General features: G+C 36.4%; 1 protein-coding gene across 2 annotated transcripts in view; it reads right to left on the bottom strand.

Moving 5' to 3' along the window:
* Positions 1-18,203, bottom strand: part of LOC139140265 (partitioning defective 3 homolog) — a 95,422-nt gene extending 77,219 nt beyond the window's left edge. For both annotated transcript variants that reach the window (XM_070709398.1, XM_070709404.1), the window contains exon 1: positions 17,904-18,203. In XM_070709398.1, coding sequence (XP_070565499.1) covers positions 17,904-18,023 — 120 coding nt within the window. In that variant the 5' untranslated portion in view covers positions 18,024-18,203. The remainder of the gene's footprint in view (positions 1-17,903) is intronic.
* Between the last annotated feature and the right edge of the window lie 3,661 nt (positions 18,204-21,864).

Raw genomic sequence — 21,864 nt, 5'->3', positions numbered from 1 at the left:
AAGTAAAAGTAAAATCCTTCCCTAGGCTATATTGTAGAGCAGTCAAAGGAATAACGTGCTGAGAGTGTTCAGATGTGTCAAGGATTTTGGATTAATTCCTAGCCAGAGTATAATCAGGAAATATTCTTTTTATGCCTTTAGTTAAGTTATGATTCCCAACTCATTTTTACTAAAATTTATGGAACTCTAGGAATTAATGCAGATTACTCAAGGCTGTGTGCACTCAATTCATATAAATGCGCTTGAAGGTCAAATTTACCATCCGGAACATTTTAGAAGATAAATGTGTATGGTACGTTAAATTTGATTATCTAATGATTTATAAAAGCACTGACTAAAACATGCCAGTATCAAAAAGCCTATAGAAAAAATAATACATTTATATATATTATATAACTTTACCACACCGTTAATTTTGAGCTCAGACAATTTCCCTAGGCACAGGAAACATTACAGTTTATCAGGTAGATATCTGAAGAAATATTACAACTGTGAGGGCAGTAGCAACAGTTTTATTGATAACTACATGAACATCTAAACATAACACTCTAAAACGTCCTCTGAAAATTTCATATATTCTTCAAGAACCTTGGAATGCCATTCTGTCAATAAGATGTCAGTTTGAGCAGTTACATTTCATCCTGAAAATAAACTTTTTCAAGTGGTCTTCTGGATAAACGCTGTGATGGCATGTCGGGCATTCTGTGAAAATTTCAATTTGCCGTCTAGCTCTGAGAAAGGAATGCCCTATTAGAATGCTACATGAATTCTTCTACCCAATACGTCATATTCCTTGCAGTGATGAAGACTTTATGCATAAGCATTTGGTTATTGACGTAATAACAGTACAAGGTCAAATACAGAGATGGCTATATACAGTTCATGAAGATGCTCAGTCAATGAACAACATACATGTCAATGAGAAACAGGACTCTAAAAATTTGACATTAAAAGATATCAAATAACAATAAAGATTTTTTTTTCTGTTTGAAAAATTTATTTTTCAACTGAAAGTTGACAGTTCACAATTTCTAAATTAAGGGAAGCACCATTTATCTTGAGAGGGATGGGCAAAGTAACAATTATTTTATCACAAAAAAAAACGGGGCAGCTTTGTTTGAATATACAGATCCATTCTTACAAATTCATCTGTACTACATGTAAATCTACCATACTAAAACCTGTATTTACTCCAATTTAAATATCCAACATTGGGTATGTCATCAAAAATAACTCCAGTCCATCAGAAGATACATGTACATGTGCCTTACTAACATGATTATTAAAACTATAACATAATTTGTGATGAGAATCTTTCACAAAAATTGACAAAAACACGAGATAAAAGTTGTAAAATTACACAGCATTGCCGTGGGCAATGAAATCCACTCAGCAGGTTAGAAATTTCTGTTTGATATAAAAAGATGACATACGTCATATCTCTCCTATGCTGTGATTTACTATCATACTTTGTCAGCATTCTCTCAATAAAAAGATATCCGTAAGCTGGCTCTTCATTACTGTTTGTAGGGACAACTACGTCAATACTCTTTGGTGCTTTCTTTTATAGCTAGGCTCTTTGTTCATTAAATAGATTGCTTCACAAATGACTTGTTTTCCTTCACTCACGACAAGGTGTTTGAGATGCGGCTATATCTCCATAGTTACGCTATTCATGTTATAAACCCTGAGGTTTCTTAAGATGCGAGGAAAGGGGCCTTTAAGATGACTTGGAAGGCATTTCAGAGAAGATATCAAAAGATCCAATACACTGCTCCTCCAACTGCTGCGTATCAACACTCTTCCCACGGTTACAGGCATGAGGATACAAGGTGATGTTGTTGCCATGGAAACAAGCAATGTGAACATCACTTGAATGTGCTGCAGATCCCATATGGATTTCCTGAAGGTCAAGTTCTTGTTTACTTGAAGACATCACAGTACTACAATAACCTGGTAAACCTTGCAACGACATCTAGTGTGACTAATTCATGTCAAAGGTCAACCTACCCACACAGCATTCTCTGGGGATGCATCAGTAAGGCCAGAGATAATACAAATGAAACAAATTGCAGCGGCTGATGTACGATTGTCCTTCACAATTAAAATCTATTTCAAGTATGCTTTTATGTCCATACGTTAACTGTAAGCATTAGTTTAAATAATATGATAATTCTCATTGAATACAAATTTTGCATAATTTCAAACAGTTGTGATCAACAATTTGAATACATTTACATTAAATTTTAATGAATCTTTGATTTTGGATGAGCTGACACTTGCTGAGTATTTATCACACAGTTTTTGTGCTTGGTAATCCAAAGATAAATTTGCAGCTTGTATAGACTGGCATTATTTAATGGCATTAATTTGCAGTACATGTACAAAGTCCCAGTAAAATACAGTGATTATTAATGAACAATGATTATATACTGCACGGTTATCTATTAACCACGCCAAGCCCAAACTGAGGTCAAAAGTTTGAACATGAATTCTGGTTGTAATCCTGTGACAGTAGGAAGTTTTATCAAGTGGGCACAGTGCACTGCTCATTGCTGTTGCCTGCTTGTCCGAGTTGATTTATATGATGAACAATACTGAACATTGTACGACCACTTCAAGATCAAAATGATAGGAAATGTAAAACTGGTGCTAAAACTATAAACAGTATACCGAGTTATCAAATTAAAATAGTCAGCCACTTGTGAGTGGATAGAGTATTGATAATGTAACAAATGTCATCAAAATTTTCTCTAATTTTTAAAACAAAATGTGTTGCAGATCCATAGAAATAAATGTAGGTCGATTTGGCTGACCATGCGATTTTGTATGTACACATTTGCATAAAACAAACACTTTCATGTCAAACATGTGGCTATTAGTGTACCATGAGGACAACCAGTAAACTTGCATCATAAACACTTGCTTTGACACTTTTACAAATATTGAGTGTCAAAACTCATCAAAAAGAACATCTGTGCTACATATTGTTTGACATAGACATCTTTGAATGTGAGTAGTCACCTGTATGTACTGGTATTCATTTCCATTTATACAAAACCAGACTGATTTCATTTCTTTGTATGGTTATAAAATTCAGCAGCAATAGTCATGTTCACTTCTATAAACATTTACCTGGGCAAAACTGACAGCGCATTGGCCCAGCAAAATTGATAATTCATCAAACGTCTTGCAGCACATTGGATTGACATGATTGGGTGGTGATTTTAGCACAACACAATATCAATGCATACCTGCATCAGCAGGTGTCCACTGAACTCTATAATTCTGCTGATGAAGTAATGAAAGTTGTTGCGATGACAGAAAAGATGTCAGGTACATTGCTCAATCCTATCTTTTTGTTGCCTGCAGTGTTACTTTTAATCAGAATGAGGTAGATTTTGCAGCTTGATACCCGAGAGAGACAAATACATGGTAAAGGCAATAAGTTTTAATCAACAAATGGTACATTTGCAGGAATCTATTGAATGGCTATTTTTGTTTCCAACAACATGGATATTTATCTATGAGAACTTTTCTATGACTTTTTTGAATGATTTAAAACATTTCGTTAGACCTTTTCTAGTTTTCTTCACCACTATCAGGAAGAATTTCATCAACGCTGGAATAGTGAATATCAGCTTTACACTTTTGCCTACAGCTGGTGAGGAAAAACAACTTCCTTATCAGATTGTTCATGATTACTGAAAAAGTTTCCATGAATGACTTTCATTATTACAGGAACAGAGTGCCCAACATACATGCACAGGAAAGATTCAATTTCAAACTGAAAACAGCATGCATACATGGAACACAACAGTTATACGTTTGTTGGTTCAGTCATCCAGCCGTGTCCTTTTTGCTGTTTAATATTCAAGCCCATAGCTGTTCCTAAAGGGTATGGCAGACCTTTCTGCATTGTACATTTCAAATGTCAGAAGAATGCTTTATTGTATGCTGTGTGTATTGTTGTAGGGGAAAGTACAGTATGCAAATGTACAGATACACTGTACCCAGACCCTGGCTATGTTAAATGTATACTCTTTATTTGATTGATAACTTGTACATGTAGGTTCAAAGCAACTGCTGCAACTTATCACAACAATGAGTTCATTTCATAGAGTCACAGTTACTTTTTTTTTGCCATCTTTTCATTAAATCCATCCAGGCACTTTCCCTTGTTACCTGAGACAATGGCAGACACAATTAATGCAGGAATCTCATACTGTATGTGCCTTCCTGTCCAGTCAATGCCATACAATCCATGTATGTCACAATGTCAATACAGCATTTATCTTTGAAATATTAATATGTACGTATAGCCCAAATATGGGACTACCGGTATGTGCCCAAGGGTAGGTGACCATTTGCCCTCCTTATGTCAGGCAAATGGTCTCAGGCCTCAAGGGTATATAGTCCCATGTTTGGGCTATAATGCCTTCATTATATGCCTCTCTTACACAATTTTCACTCCAAATATTTGTTTTTACACACAAATGACAATTATATACTTTAGTTCCATGCTAGACAAACTCTATTGAAAAAAAAGACTGATTATCATTATGGAATGGCCCATAGCTATTGAAATCACTGATACGTGGTTTATCAATTTTTTTGCATAATTTTGTAAAAAAACAGTATTTACTATGTTAACACACAAAATTTTTATCATTTTAAATCCCGAAGTTGTCAAGGTGAAAACAGTTCCGGTTCACTTTCACTCACATGATGACTATGCGACCTGTGACGTCATCAACGTATTACCATTGAATCCTATGGAGAGCTTGCAATGTTCAAAATACAAGACATGTAATAACATGTACAGAGTTATATATAGTATATGATATTTGTGAAATTGGTTTGAAAAAACTGAAGATGATGTAGCTACTGGGCAATATTGTATACTGAGAACATGATGTATAAATTGAAATCATACATACTGGTACACCATTGAAGATGACTAATTTGTAGGATCATACATGTATATCTGCTGTTATAATAATCTTTTCATAGTACTTTACGCATACTGGCATGCTGCCATGGATTTTTTGTTTTTGATCTATTTTCTACCAACTGAACTATTGACTGAATACTGACATTGCAAATGCCACTCTAACCCTTACATATTCATAACAACGCTACCCTCATAGAGTATGACCCTAGACAATACCATAGCACTCATTTATTGATCTTCAGATAATGCCAACTCCCGGATTTTTGAAGAAATTATTATACATACATATTCATTATTATTTGTTTAAATTTTATTCATTTGTTTCATTATTTACTTTATTGCTAACACAGACATAAAATAAAGAAAAAGAGTAAATAGCTGTAGGCAATGTAACATTCTGTAACAATGCTTTTGTTCTTCTCTTGAAATACTCTATTATGTACAAAATAAGTGTTTGATTGATGTGACAGTGGCACAAAACCGTCAGATATCCAAAAGCAATGAGAAATAGATAAAATAGCCAGGAAGCATAAAATGAGAAAACTAGAGCAAATTCATGACGTAAATACAATAGCACTGATGACTACTGTCCAGGAAGTGGTTCTGATAACAGTAATGGTATGCTTCATGGATGGCTTATATGGGCACCACAGCAGAAACAAAGTGAACAAGGGCAATTTTGGAGAAAATACAAACGGATCGCCTGGTGATACTCTTGCCAGGGTAACCTGTAGAACTAGGTTATTTGTGGCAGAGGCTATCTTGCTTTCAAGGGCCTTAGGGAAATCACAGTAGTACCACTCAAACAAATCAATACAATGGCTTGACATTATCTGTGCGAATTCCTACACATTGCAGGGGTCAGTCAGTCAACACATTTAGGTTCAAGTAAAGCATCTTGAATTGTTTTCCTTTAAATGACCTTTGACTTGTGACACAGATAGAGGTGACAGAAAATGGATGGTTGGTATGAGATAATTGACAGAGGATGTTTATCATTGTACCTTGGCACAGGGTATATCAGTAACCTTACTGACTCTAACTACAACATTACACGTACCTCAATAACACATCGCAATGGTAAAGGTAATATTCTATTAAGGCTGGGCATAAAATTTGATGTGTGTATCCATAACATTGGTTCTTCAGCCTTACTATTGGAATACAAAGCAGACTGACTCTTTAGAATAAATCAATCTGTTAATGACTGATATGACAGTATGAAAAAGTTCAACAACATTGGACACCTGCACTCGAACTTGGTTTTACGGCAAGGGAAGAATGTCAGCATATTGTAAATTCTCTTTTCCTATCTACAACATCGATTTGATAAACTTTAAACAAAAGGATTGTCAAATCATACGGACAAAGATTCCATATGTCTAAACTAAAAAGTACACGTACATATATGCATTGATCTCTAGGCTTTCAAAGCAACTGGACTAGTAAGAGAATAGATTCTGTTATATCCTTCCTTTTCTATTCCAATCACATGCTGTTCAAGTTCCATCTTGCCTTGCATGAAGACAATTATACTTCAAAGATACAAACAAACCCTACCATTACAATTTCCATTCGAAGGTGAATGATATATTGTACCAGAATATTATTTCTATCATGTTCTTGAACAATATCTCAACAATTTTCATCACAGGCAATAGTACACCCAGGACTGGGCTAAAACCTGAACAAATATTCTGAAAACATGCAAAAACAAGCAAAGTTTTAGAAACAAAAGAGACTGGTTGGCACTAGCTAGGCACCATTTTACAAGTGGTATAGCCACAAACTGATGACGTCAAATTGCAATACACAATACACAGTGCCATAATTACAATTTCAAATGTGTACGGCCATTTGACGTCATTAGTTTGTAGCTATACCACTTGTAAAATGCTGCCCTAGCTACAACAATGTCACTTTGCCAATAAAAGCAAAGACTGAAATCATCCCGGTCAAAGCGGCATATAACTCCAATAAATGGGATTGAACGGTCGGTAGATTTTTCAGTGGATTTAAAATTGCATGAAAAACAAGACTTTCAAAACAGGATTGAGATAACTACACATTGAGAACAATAGGTGTACTACAATCAAAGAATATGACCCTTTAACCTGGCAAGCTGTGCTTATTACTGAGGCATTAAACCAACAGAAGACAGTTATTATTTTCAATTAGATGCATTATAATAGATTTCATGGTGTCGATGGACAACAGAAAAACCTGCAAAAGAGAACACAATGGCTGGCTGGCCATAAGAAGCACAGGTGTGAACGTGTCCAATGTAGAGAGAACAGAAAACGAACAGGGAACTCAACAAAACATGGGAGAAAACACTACTCAGTCTGTTAACTTCTATATCATGGCCAATTAGTACTGCTATTACTAGTCCTGAGTTCACAACAATTGCTGAGCAGCAGTTTACACGTATGTGAGGACGATATGCACCATTAGATAACAATTCTTTCTAGTACATAAAAACACCTACATAACAGAATGTCCTTCACTGTAACAGCTGTATAATATTGAGCTCCCTGTGATGCAAATAGTATGGAACTAAATTGCAAATTTTGTCTCATTCAGACGTGACTGACTTGTTTATCCTACACTGATCACTGCTGTCTCTTTGCATCCAAAAGCTTTACTCCAATTTCATGCAGAGCACTTTTCCCACTGACATTACAGTGATATTGGTTTACAAGTTGTCTTCTCGGACTGGCCCACGGAGCCAATTTATTTCCAAATTTGCTAAATATTTAAATTACTTTTTGCTAATTAATATTTGCAAAGGAATTAACATTTTGAAATAATTTCTGGTGCTTGGCTGTCTTGTCAAAATTCAAAACCGTCAGAACACAATAATGGTGATGAGGTGTGCAGTTAATTAACAAATTACATTATCACCCACTAGAACCAGGATGGGAATATTACATTGCCTTCAGTAAACTGTGTTTGTTGTTAGTTTATCTATTCAATTTGAAAAAGCAATGATTGATGTACTGGAAGTCTGGCATACCAACAGTTATGAAACTTTTTCTCACTGCAAAGTGATTTTCACTTCTCTGTTCAACAAGTCTGGTCTGTCACTCAATGACCATAATGAGCAGAAACCATTGTTTTAAAGTATTTTTAGTATTTTTATCATTATTATAAATCAAAGCCAAGATTGTTATTTAGAGTATGGCAACTCAGCCTCTTTCAAGCCTTGGATACTTGAATAAATGTTTACATAAACGTGTATCTCATTCAACACTGAAACAAAGACCTACTAGCAACATAAACAACTAGCATATCATAAACGTCAGGGATAAAGGCATAAACCCAAGACAGTTTCATGGTTTCATTGAATATGTGGCCAATCCGTGACATTTACAAATTGTTAAAAAAATTACGGTCATTTCAGTATGAAAATTTCAGATGAAAATATTTCAGAATTGTACTTTTTTAGTGTAAAGCTCTGCACTTCACTATACCTCTGATAATGATTTAAAACAGCTCTTTTATCAGCCTCCATCAGTCGCAAGAAATTCCACAAGTTCTAATTACTCAACCAGTCATACTACAATAAAGGCCATTCTCTGTGGAAACAAAGGTGTGACAAGCTTGGAGATAAAAATTTTTCCGATGTTCAGGGACACAAGGAGTTATGCCCTAACTTGTTCCCCAGCTTGGGCTGGGGCCAAAGCAGTCCGATAGTTGCCCAGCAATGCCAATTGAGAGGTGTTATCTCAGATTTTACATTTTGTGATTTTACTTTAACATATACATGCCCCCATCTCCAACCTGTTGACAGTTCTCTGTGCGCGGTGCTACACATCTCTATGTAGGCATCAGTTAGGGGCAGATTGCTCATAAATTACACGGCTTTCTGTTACAAACGAGAGAGAAACCAGTGATAAACTGACTGCCTCTACCTATACAATGAAACCTGTCCTTGCCAGTATCTCTTTAATCAGGACACCTCATTATTTGTGGAGCGTTTTGCCAGCCAGAAAATTGCAAGTTTAATAGAATTTTATGTGCCCACTATGAATGCCTCACGGAAGGACAGTTCTGGCTGTCCAATTAAAATACTGAGCAGTTTGCTGCAGTGGGAATTGACTATGATAAGTTGGTCAATTTAAACAGACTGATTTCCATATCTACTGTATTGGTCTTCATTTCAGGGAAATCCCTTGTATTCAAAATTATGGAAATCTGATCAACAAAATCACTAGCTATTACTACCGGTATGTTATCTGGTACACTTTCCAAGTGTGAATCTACCATATCAACAATTTCCACATTTCCCCTGACACAAATTCCTACCTCTGGCACGTCTTGAATTTACAAATCACTTCATTTTCTGAATGGTTTACTTAATGATTCCCGAGTAAAAACTTCTCTGATAGACCATACTGTACATGACTATTTGATTTCAAAGACATCAATTAGACCAAAGCCATTTTAAGGTACATTATCTAAAAGATAATTTTTTGTCAGGTTCAACTTCTCTTTCCATACTAATAATATGTAACTCAGTGTATTACCATTGAAAGCACAGACACAGAGGATACCAGGTTAAAACAACTACACAAAAGGACACTTTGGCAAGTACATAGTAAATATCTGGAAGCAGGAATTGCCCTTGTAGGAGTAATCCCAATATTGCTACTGGACGGAATGATGACCTCCCTCAAGGGTGAAGTGTAAACCATTTCTGCTCACGTTTCATGGTCAGCTGAGGTCAATAGGTTAACAAGACCACTATCAATGAAAGGAGAAGCTCTAAAAACACCAGTTGATTTAAGGGCCTGGGTGGATCCTCAGACTGAAGCATGTACATGTACTACACTGTCAGTCGTGTGCTGTACTTCCCTAATGGCTGTGTTTCTTTGCACAAATATACAAAGGTAAACTTCATCTATCAGTCAATAGACAAGGGAAAGGCTTTGTAAAGATGGCTTTCACAGCAAGATACACATTCAGGGATGTTGTCAAGGAACTGATGGTGTTTACCCACAGGCTCTGCACACAGTGGTCGGCTTGTCAAACTCTTCATTAGACCTCTACTTTGTGATAGTATTCCTAGCTGACCTGATAGCATGTGTATCAGTGAAGACTCTAATGTAAATTTGTACAAGACATCATGCTACACACTAAAGCACCATACATATTAGACAACATTTGGTAGCTGTAAAATTTTGCAGTGTAACTTCATCATCAGTGTTAAAACAGAGCACTACACTGTATTTTCAGATCTCCTACCAATTCAACACATATATGTAATCTGTTCTGTACATTCTCATATATGCAAAAGGCTGAAGCAGCTGCATGCGAGAGACATTATGTCAACAAGGCGCTTACAATAAACTTTACACAGGACAAATTACTGTCCAAGTCAAACAAAGTTCACACTCACTGATGGGTGATACAAGTTCTGATAGGCGGGTGAACTTTCTATTAATTTTCAATTTCCATTTTGACAAATAAATTATTGTAAGAAAGGTGGACTGCGCTAGACATGCTCTCACATATGACAAGGAATATTTCACAACACTTGAGACACCGGAGACGTAATTCCAGAAGATGCACGGATGTGACATCTGCCCTCACAGCTAGATGACTGCAATGTCCAGATTAAAAAAATCGACATTCCATCACACTTCCAATTTCATTAAGAACTTATTTCGGAAATCGAATTGTTACGCTCATCTGTCACAATGGCTTGATGAAAAGATCATCTGTCACAGTAATGCTTCCAATGGGATACAGTGCCCTAGAGAAATATAATCTGTTTTATTCAGGGCAACCTACTGTCCCTGACATTGGAAACATTATACTTGTTAAAGTGGACAAGACAGGTTCAGCCAGCACTTTGCCTTGCAAGCTTGTCACAAACTGTGCAACATCGCCTAACATTATACAGTTTCTGAATAACTCACAGCTATGTTCAACTCCCTGGCAATGCCATAGTATTTTGACAGACAGCAGCATAAATCAATATCACAGCTGTTCACTTCCTAGCTCTAGGAATGCAGACATTTGACAACGCTGCACTGACTAACTCATCACACACTAGCAATGATAGGAAATATCGCACTTCATAGGGGATAGATGACATGTGCTACCTAGCCAAAGAGTAGTGTGCCAAAAGGCAGATCATTTATATTGAGCAACCAATGGCTTAACCTTTGTCTCTGAAGTGGGGGCATTTTTCATGATAAAAACTTTTGAAGTACATTTTATTTGCTCTTGCATTTATCATTTTCAAAACTTTACTATCGAAACACAAGATAACTTTTCCTTTATTATTGGAAGGAGCAATAGTAAGATAGTCACATTCACTTTCTCTGACTCTGCTGGCATACGGTCACCGATCAGATACTGTGATGCAGTTGTGAAAGAAAATATACATACTGGTACACTGGATCTATTGCACGTAAGCAGGTGTGCGTTTACAACCACAAATGGAAAGCCATTGTGTCAGATCACTGGAGTGTGGCTGCCATATTATACTAGAAAAACACCACTGCTATAGGGAATCTCACCAGGTACAGCCATTGTTCAAGGATGTCTGTCTCAAATTATACATCACTGTGAATAGCCGGTATTGTCTCCGCCATCATCGCTAGGAAATGCAGTGTTTATTCTTGATCTAATTGGGAACTAGACGAGTTTTCTCAAACTGTTTGTGACAGCTTGAAAAGTAAAGAGAAAAAGCTGTCACAGTGGTATTCTTATTTAAATACTTTTAAAAAACAGAACTATTAGGTAACAATAACTGCTACTATATTTATTCTGAGCTTTAGTTTGGGCGATCAAAACATTATATTATAAGGCTAATGCTTCCTTCCATAATCTAACACTTCCTGATTTTCTGACAATTAAATAAATCATGAAAGTAGATGGGCTCGCCAGCTGCATTTTCCATTGTGATTTTATGTGATTTTACCTCCATATATTGACAAAGAAACAAGCACGGCAACCCCAAAGTGTCGGCTGAGGTCACCACAATGTGCGCTTGGGAAAAAGCCTGACAGCTACATCTGTCTGTCGTGCACAGGTTTTAACCCTTTCACCACCATGGTTTGTCCCAAATCCATTGTTTTCTGTGGTAAAGTTGGACCTGTATACAGGGAACTGGGGGTGAAAGGGTTTTAAAGTTCACCGACCGTGATTTTTGTGTAGTACTGTAAAATTATATTAAAATAATCATGTGTGCCACAGTTCAATTGCGTTTTAATTAAACTTGTACACCGTATGCCGGTCATGAAAGGATGTTGAAGGTAAATGTAAATACAAAAATGTGTCATTTGGACAGCTGAATTTAATTGTACTAAAAACACATCAAAAATCTGGTCCTAAAAATAGTAAAACATTTTAAGTCAACACCATCAGGTAGGCAGACACAGGCGAGGACACACATCATCATCTGCCAACTCTACATACATAATGGTTAAACATTACACAAATACCAACAAGTAACAAACTCAACACACACTTGCTAGCTATTGTTTACAGTATGGCCTGGCCTTTTTTTTTATCGCATGATATTCAGTGTAAAGTCGGTGACTTTGCATTTGAACAGACATCCTGGAATGACTTCTCTGTCTCCATGTACTGATGTAGTACTAGTTCAATGGCCATGGTACTGGCTAGGCACAAAACTAACAACATCAACTTCCACTGTCAGTGATGAGCTTCTGCTCAGTGACATCATCAACTATGCAGGGCGGCAAGAGACTAGACAAAATGCCTCGCATATTACCCGAGTCAAAGAGGAGTCTGATTTATGATTTAGTTTACTTGACATCACTTGAATAGAGAAGCTTAAAGAGTCATTTGAGCACATGACCTGAAGTGACCTCTTGCAATGATGGTGCTCTAGAAGTTCACCTTACACAGATTGCACCTGTGACCAGAAGTCTGTCACTCTTTAGACTGTCAGCAGTAAAATGCTTTGCAGTAAAATATTCAAGAGAGTGTCTAAAACAGCATCTGCACTCATGTTTTGCACATTTAACTAAATTGGTTGAGAAAATCTTCGTTCTCTCAAGTTTCCTGCCTTTCTAAACACTGTCCACAGTTCATTTACAATAGCAATTACTTTGACTAAAGTCACTGCATAAATGTTGGACTCTTTGTGGGGCTTTTATTCACATCATGATTATGGTAACACACAAACTACACTTTAACTGCTTGTTGTATGCACACTGGGCTGATTCAAAGTCAGTTCCCATAGTTTCCCCTGCACAAACAATAGAGCTATTTCATACTTCCCCCAGGAAATGATCAATGATTTATTAAGTTTTGTTCACGGAAAATATTAGAATAGTTTGTTCACAGATACACTCTGAATGCGATGCTATTACAGGAATAATCAATACAAAATTGTTAGTGGCATAAGACACAAACCTATAAATATTATGGTGCATGAGTAAATCTTTATGTCTTCCAAATTGAAAAGAACAAGTCATGTATACTATGTGAAGGATTTCATGGCCGGGGTATGCAAAAAAGAAATATTTGGCCATTACAGACCTTCAATATTTCATATGTATGAGCTTTTTCTGTTTTGAATCATAATGACACGAACTCAACTTTGCATTCAAAGTTTCTAATTTTGCGAGCCAAGGGTGTTTATTCGGGCAGGGGACCTTCCCTTAAAATGACTGGTTACAGAGACTACACTACGCCAACCTCAGCTGTGCGAACTTGATGATGTCATAGTTTCTGACTGTACACTTCTTGGCCTTCATAACCACAACTTGCAATCTGCATGTACTGTTACCCCTGGTCTCTACAAATTCATAAATGTTGGAATGATGATCGATGTGGAAGTAATAAAAGGAAAACAGGATTCTATACTTTTTACTGCCAAGATCATATCGGCAACAATTGGTAAAACTTTTGTGGAAGTTTTATGTCAATGCGTTTACTGGTCATACCATTTCAACAATTTCCTTCCTTTGGTTAAACTTACTCTTCCTGTTTGCCTGAATGTGAAATAGGAACTTTTGGTTTACGTTGCCTTTGAAATTACAACACCTCTTTGAGCTAGTTCTGGATACATATTCATCTATTGTCTGGGACCTCTCCATAGTTTTGGTATGCAGACCCCAAAACACTGGGATATTATACCACAACTACAAAGAGGTTCTAGGCAGGCTTGAATCTGTGTTTTCACTGAATATTGGAAGTGAAAGTCCTCCTTGAATCATACACACACTGAAACTGGAACATTTCAGCATCACTGTGGTACGTCCTTTCTGTTTTCAGCATTATGGGCGGACCTACATACAGGGATATGGGGGTGAGAGGGTTAAAGTGGATGATTGTTTACTCAGCATTGATAGTAAACAAGAGGTTGAGTACTCCACTTCCACAGAAGGTTTGCAAATAATTTACATACGTCGGTACATGCAACAGCACACATATGGAAGACCAATAGAAATATCATTTATTATTACAGCTTTTAAAACCAACTCTCTGGCACGACTGGTAGATCCATTAAAATAGTCTATGTTGACCAAGCAACGGTGATGCACTTGGCTCAACTACGACGAAAATAGCTCTGTCATAAAGATAACAACCATGTACTCATGAATGAAATCATTGTGGTGATAACCAACAGCACAGCTACAGATCGGACAATGGATTTTTTTGTGGGCAACCAGACTGTTCAATATCACTGTCAGTAAACGCAACATTAGGTCGGAATGGTGTATGTATGTTTCAACTGCGTGAATCAGAGGTGCTGTTCTGCTTCGAAACTTGCCACACATGTGCACTGTGAAATGAGTCATGTCTACAAACAAGGATTATGTCACAGACAAAAACCGAAAGCATGCCTTACACTACTACACTGTTGTTTTTTTTTGTCTTGCTGCAGTGACTAATACCGGGTACTGTCTTGTAGTCTTGACTGTGCTGAAAATATGTGAGAGGAAACCCCTTGGGGAAAGATTAGTGCTTTCTCATTCAATTGTTTCCTTCTTAGGATCTACTACACAAAGCCACTGCACTTCAAAATATGCCTTGTTTTTCTTTTATTACAGAAATATTTCAAGCCAAAAAGAGTGTGGTCGAACTACACATCTTAGCTTCCGTTCTACTCATGAACTATGCCTGGCACAGAAAAATGCCCAAGTCGGTCTTTTGTTAAAGCACAGTCCCTGTGGTTTAGAGGTGACTCTCTTTCACGCCCGACAATGCTATTGTTACGCTGGCGTCCCTGACATGCTAAATTGCAGTCCCGCTGAACAGAAAGGACCCGAATGGGTACACACGACACCATATAACTGGGGCACCGTCATGTCAGAAAAGTCACCAAATGTACTCTCATGGCTTAATCAAGTAAACAAAAAAAAGACAGTCACTGTTTTAGTGGCAGATAAATGCCAGGTGTCTTGGAGGAAATATGTAACTGAAGAGACTTTAATTCACTAGAAGAAACTCTTGCAAAGTAGTTTGACAAGAATGCTAGTGCCACGGCTACACTATTGCTGTTTTAGATGCTGGAAAGCAGCCAAATGTTCCTACTATACAATATGTGCATGACAATATGGTATGACACTCACTGGGGCCATATGTCTATAATGCCACCAGCTAATTATTAGATACTGATAGACACATTGTCATGATTTGAGCTTACCAGGTTTTGAAGGTTTATTAAGTTGATGAATGTTGAGACACCATGGGTAGGTGTTATTGTATGTATATATGAAGGAAAGACGACACCAAAAATGTAAATAAGTTAATTCAAAACTAAACATATACGGTATTTATGGGCCTTGAATAGCTGATTTACCAAATCATGTGGAACTTGAGAAAGATAAGTTTTGATTGTCAAGATAATTGATATCTGCGTACATTTTCAACTAGGTTCAGCTTTATAATTGTGATCTGTGTCCCACTGCAGGTAAAGGATAGCTGTAATGATATTAAATAATCCACAATATTTAAAGAGTACATTTGCATAATGTGCTGAAAAATTTCGTCCATCAAATATGATGAGAACCTATAAAGTCGCCACTACGTGACCTCAAAAAAAATTGAACCCCAGTCCTCCCCCCTTTAAAACTCCACAATCTTCTGAATTCTCTGAAATCAGACATCTTTTCTTCAACCTAATTGGCAAGAGCCTGAACTTATCCATTTTGTAAAGACTGCTAAAAGTTTTTGTGTCGCCAAGCAACTTGTTTGAAGCGCATTTATTGGAAAGCGACTTACATAGAAATTGTGGGGTTTCCTTCAGCACAGAAAAGCAGCATCAAATCTACGCAAGGCTTAAAGGGAGTGAAATGCCTGCACAGCCAATGAATTAGTAAAACTGGACGACAAAACTATGCACCGGAATAAAGTTACCATGCCACAAATATCAGACATAAAAATATGTTGCCACTGGCTGAAACTGTAATTTTGACAGTGCAGGGTCTCTGGTATGTGACACAGGTACTGACTTTAAATAGCTAGATGTATCTGCCATTCATTAAAGTACAGTGCTATCTTGGGCACTAGCATTGATTTTCAGTTATGAAAAAGTGGCAGACTATAATTATCAAAATTGTACAATTAGTGATTTACCCGATATAAGTTCTTTAAATACACCTAATTTTCGGTCTACATGTACTATCACAAGGTCATTGCCATTTTCTAGTCCTCCAAATCAATTGAGTAAACATTACATTGGGTACAATCACATCCAGCAGCCAGCTGTCCAGTGATTGCAGTCATTGACAGAAGATTCTGTGAGCATATGTGTTAGAGTTTCAAAATTCCAGATACGAAAACACATGAGGATTGTGAAATTGGAACCTTAACACATAAAACAGGGATGGGCATGTACTAGTAAATTAATATTTTGTTTTGCCAGACTTTACTAAATTTACCAACAGAAAAGAAAAGGTAAGGAGGGCATAGCACTGACTCATTAGCACTCAGTAGAAAGTTTCTTGTTCATCTATCTCAGTTTAAAAGCTTCCGACAGCTGCATCTCTTTGTCGCAAAACAAAGGAGTGTTGATTGTATGAATCAATACTAATTCTTTTGAAAATAATTTTATATGGGTGTATTTACTGACAAAGCCATGTGTGTGTGTATGCTGTAAGTATGATCATGATTTCACTTTATTGAAGTGAGGCGATTCTGCCTCCAGAATCTCTGAAGTCATCAGAGTCTGTCTGCATGATCAGTTCCATACAGAGGATGGGGAACTATGATTGATATACTGTGGAGAACACACCCAAGCTGAGAAGGTCACAGTGCAGATGGCTAGAACCATACATCAGATGGCGTAAAAGGTTTGGTTTTTTGTTCCATATCTTACGCAATATCAAATGCATCAGAGTAGTGGGCTGTTGTGTGAAAGTTAAAGTTTACTTCATATGATGATTATGGGAATGCTTGCAAGAGCAACTAACAATCATTAACCATTTGGGTATGCGGGATGGGAACCTCACGTTGAAAGAAATCCTTCTTGAAAGATAGCAGATGTATATGTGACACGCCGACTATCGATATTTCCGGGCAATTTAATTTCCAAAATTAATATGCGATAATGAATACCTACGCACTGTAACAAAAATTAAGTGGCTACTGCACAAACCAATCTCAGTCTACACTCTATAACCAACATAGACAGTGATACCGTCCTGATAAATAACATCGATATGCCGCAACGCCAAGATAAAAATCAAAATAAATGTAGTGGAAACTTCGGGTCGAGTCCTATGGTGATTGCAGCTGAATGGGGTCACAAATGCGTGACTTTATTTCGGAATTTCGTTGAATTTGTGACGGACGCCATATTGAAAATTGGCTGAGCACCAAAACACGGTGACAGGGGTCAGCCGCGTAACACACACAATGCAACTAGATACTGACATAAATCGCTCGCAGCCATGACATCAGACAAGACGCCCTGGCTGAAAAATGTAACCATCACTGAAACTAAAACAAAACCTACCTTTCCAGTAGCTTTCTTGTAGCGTAAAATTGATTTCTCGATCAAATCCCGAACAAGGAGTTCCCCGTTCCCGCAGGGAACCACTATTTTGACTTCTCCAAAACAGACGACGACTTTCATTTTGGTTAGGTTACTTCACAATGTTACAAAAAAATCCATAAATTCCGGGCGAGGAGAAATGTCTTAACATTCAAGGTGTAAGTCTTCGGTTTCTCTTCAATGATTCACCGCAGGAAGTTCGCAAATTGAGAGCGTACGCAAGATCATGACTCCGCTACCCACTCGGTATAATCCAAATATGGCTGCCGTACACAATAGCCCGCCCTCATGGTCTTACGCGAACGACTATTAAACTTCACAGGTATTGTGTACCTTGCACGGGATATTTAACCGAAATTAGGTCAACTTCGAAGTTGCGTTGACTTCTGGTACATAAGTGTACGCAATATTGAACAAAACATTCAAGAAAAGCGATTTTCTCTTGACAAAGCATTCAAAAACAATTTGTATTGTTATCAATTTTTACCGTTATGCCAAACCGTCGAGATAACCGATTAGATCAATGTCAACACGTCTTTCAAAGTGGCTTCAGTTCAGTTTAAATGATACATCATGAAACGATCGAACCGCATTTTTTTACACAGGTGTAAGAGAAAGCCCTAGTGTAGCTTTGTAACTTTTACGCAAAACGTAGAGGGAAACATGGGTTGGAAGTGGAAAAAACTATGCCGAGCAGGAAAATCAGGGGAACCTCCCTACTCGCGTGAATAGACCTGAGTCAGTCTATTGTCAAAAAACATATATTTGCATACGGAATTGTTCCGTTGGAAGAGGGAGACAGGCAGCAATAAAAAGAAGCTTCACACCATGACACCGAGATAAGCGGTATGTAATGAAGGCGCCAGACGACACATCAAATGCCTCTTAGGCGACGTCCTGAAAACACCATGGTACAAATAAACGCAGTTGAGTAGTTACACGTAATGTTTCGATCCCTCGACATGATCATAAAATGAAATATAATATCAACAGTCTATACTGATTCATTTGCAAGATGCGCTTGTCGTTAAAAAATAAACGCAACAAATGAAATGAAATAAAAACATGTCTTACTTGTACACCGGGCTTGTACACCTCGAGCAAAAGAGCGTATGATACGTTTTGCGCAAATTTTAAAATTCAGTTTAATCAGAAAAGAATTTTAAACATTTAAGCTTAAGATATTCTAATTCAGTTTATTTGGCCTTGGGGGGATAATAGTATATAAATAGTATATATATATATATATATATATATATATATATATATATATATATATATATATATATATATATATATATATATATATATATATATATATATATATAGTATATATAGTATATTATATATATATTAGTATATTAGGAGGGTACATGATTATTTTATAACTACAGAAAATTATTTTATGTGCCGACACTATATTTTTATATGCATCAGGCATTACTTCATGAGCAAATATTAAGATATTAGGCCTATGTGCATAAAGTATAATTTTAGGTTAATTTACTATTATTTTATGTTCAAACACTATAATATTATGTGTGTACAGTATTATTTTATTTGCAAACATTAAGATATGTGCTTCAACTATTATTTTAAGTTTATTTACCATTTTTTTCATGTTCAAACACTATAATATGTGTCTACAGGAGCATTCTATTTGCAAATATTAAGATATGTGCTTCAAGTATTATTTTAAGTCAATTCACTATTATTTTATGTTCACACACTATGATATTATATGTCTATAGTATTATTTATTTGCAAACATTAAGATATTATGTGCTTCAAGTATTATTTAAGGTCAATTTACTATTATTTTATGTTCAAACACTATGATATTATATGTCTATAGTATTATTTATTTGCAAACATTAAGATATTATGTGCTTCAAGTATTATTTAAGGTCAATTTACTATTATTTTATGTTCAAACACTATGATATTATGTGTCTACAGTATTATTTTATTTGCAAACATTAAGATATTATGTGCTTCAAGTATTATTTAAGGTCAATTTTAGTATTATTTTATGTTCAAACACTATGATATTATGTGTCTACAGTATTATTTTATTTGCAAACAGTAGGATATAGTGCGTGTGTTCTGTCATGTAGTCTTTCATAATGTGATGTATGGAAACTCACCACATATGACAGCCACAGAGTTCCATTTATACATTAAAATATCCATATGACAAGCACAACTTAAATGGACAAAAGTACAATTTAAGTTTCCAGCATTATTAATACAATCCATACAATACAGTCCACAGGCCCTCGAGGGTCTATATTATCACACTACGAATGTTGCGGTTTATCTTATCGCACTTTACCGCATGCTCGCAATTCCGTTTGTTGCAGCAGCAGTGCTCTTAGCGCAGCCACGCGTGGCTCTCAGCAGTGCAGTGAAGCACTTTGAGTTGCGCCCTCTAGAGAGAAGTTTGAAAACTTGTTTTAGAAGTTGCGTGAGCAGCTGACATTGAGCGAGTTGAATGTAAATGTAAAATCCAAGATAAATGTATGATTTCTACAGAGTTTGCTGTGCTTGTTGTGAGACCAAGCCTTTGTGCGCTTTTGAGATACTGGTACTTTACAGTCACCTCATTACACAGGGATCTCTGACTGAATAAAAGTAAACAAGTAAATGAAAAAGAGAAAAAATAAAAAGGTGAACGGCAAGGTGAATGTTGTCTGTTTAATGGAAGTCTCACAATTGATCCATTAGTCGTTTGTTTGTTACCTTGTTTACTTTGTTTTTTGTTTACTTCATTTTTGTTTATTCTATTTTTTTTCTCTTTGACTGTTTTCTATTTTTTTTCTATTTTTTATTAACTGTTTACTGTTATTCAGTCAGAGTTCCCTGTGCTCCAACTCAGCCAGCAAAGTGATTGTGGTATGCAATGAAAATGTACAATAGGAAACCATCTGATATATTGGCTACAGGTCAAATACAACTACCACCCTCAGTATGATATTGCTAAAAGCAACAGACACTAGAGAAACGTAAATGAATCAAAATATTACCAAGAACTAGAGATAACTGAGAACTCTACTTTTGTTTAACCTTTGAGATAAACACTGAAATCTTTATCTACTCTATAAGGAATAAACCTTATATAAATTCAAATACCAGTTTAGGCCTGAGCAAAAAATTATTGTTCCACATTTTATTGGTAAAGCTCGAGAGGCAGACAGTGAATTTATAAAATTGTTTTTCATGAGCCAGTATAATGTTAAACCAGATCTGTTCACTGATGATGTGGAGTCTAGATTTTACAAACTTCTGATGACTGAAGCAAAAAATTTCGTTTTACAGTATATTCTCTTCAATATATAAATGAGGATATTCAGCAAAAATGAAATGGAATGTTCCTGATCTTTTTATCTTCTGCAGAATTAATCAACAGGGGTGGTTCCCATGGAAGATTATAATAATATATTGGTAAACCCTTTCTTGGAACATATGTACTAAAACAATAAACATAAAACTGTGCGCAATGAGACCACCATTCAATGCTTCTGAAGTCAATCCACAAATTACTACCACACGTCAAATACCAACTCTGATGTTATTGACTAGGGGATAGACCATTAGATATCCACAGGGGGTGAGAGTCAATGAGCTCATGAACTTTTTTGTGTGTACTCTATAATTTGGCACATTTTCTGGACTTGTCGAAATATGGTCTTTTTTTCATAAATTCCGCTCTTTTTTCCAGTTTCCATTTATGTAAATACCCATTCTTTACAAACGTATCATGGCTACAAATATATTATTTTCTCCCCCTTCTTCCACATTGTTGACCACCCTACCCAGAGATCTAATGGTCAATCTCCACTTTACACTTGCATGACAGTCAGCTGTCACATAACTTTGACTAAAGCATGCTAGAGGAAGAAATGACGCAGAGACAATCCAC

The sequence above is a fragment of the Ptychodera flava genome, chromosome 9 (genome assembly GCF_041260155.1).
Source record: "Ptychodera flava strain L36383 chromosome 9, AS_Pfla_20210202, whole genome shotgun sequence".
Taxonomy (NCBI): Eukaryota; Metazoa; Hemichordata; class Enteropneusta; family Ptychoderidae; genus Ptychodera; species Ptychodera flava.
Note: the sequence above shows the minus strand (reverse complement) of the source record. Positions and strands in the feature narration are given on the sequence as shown.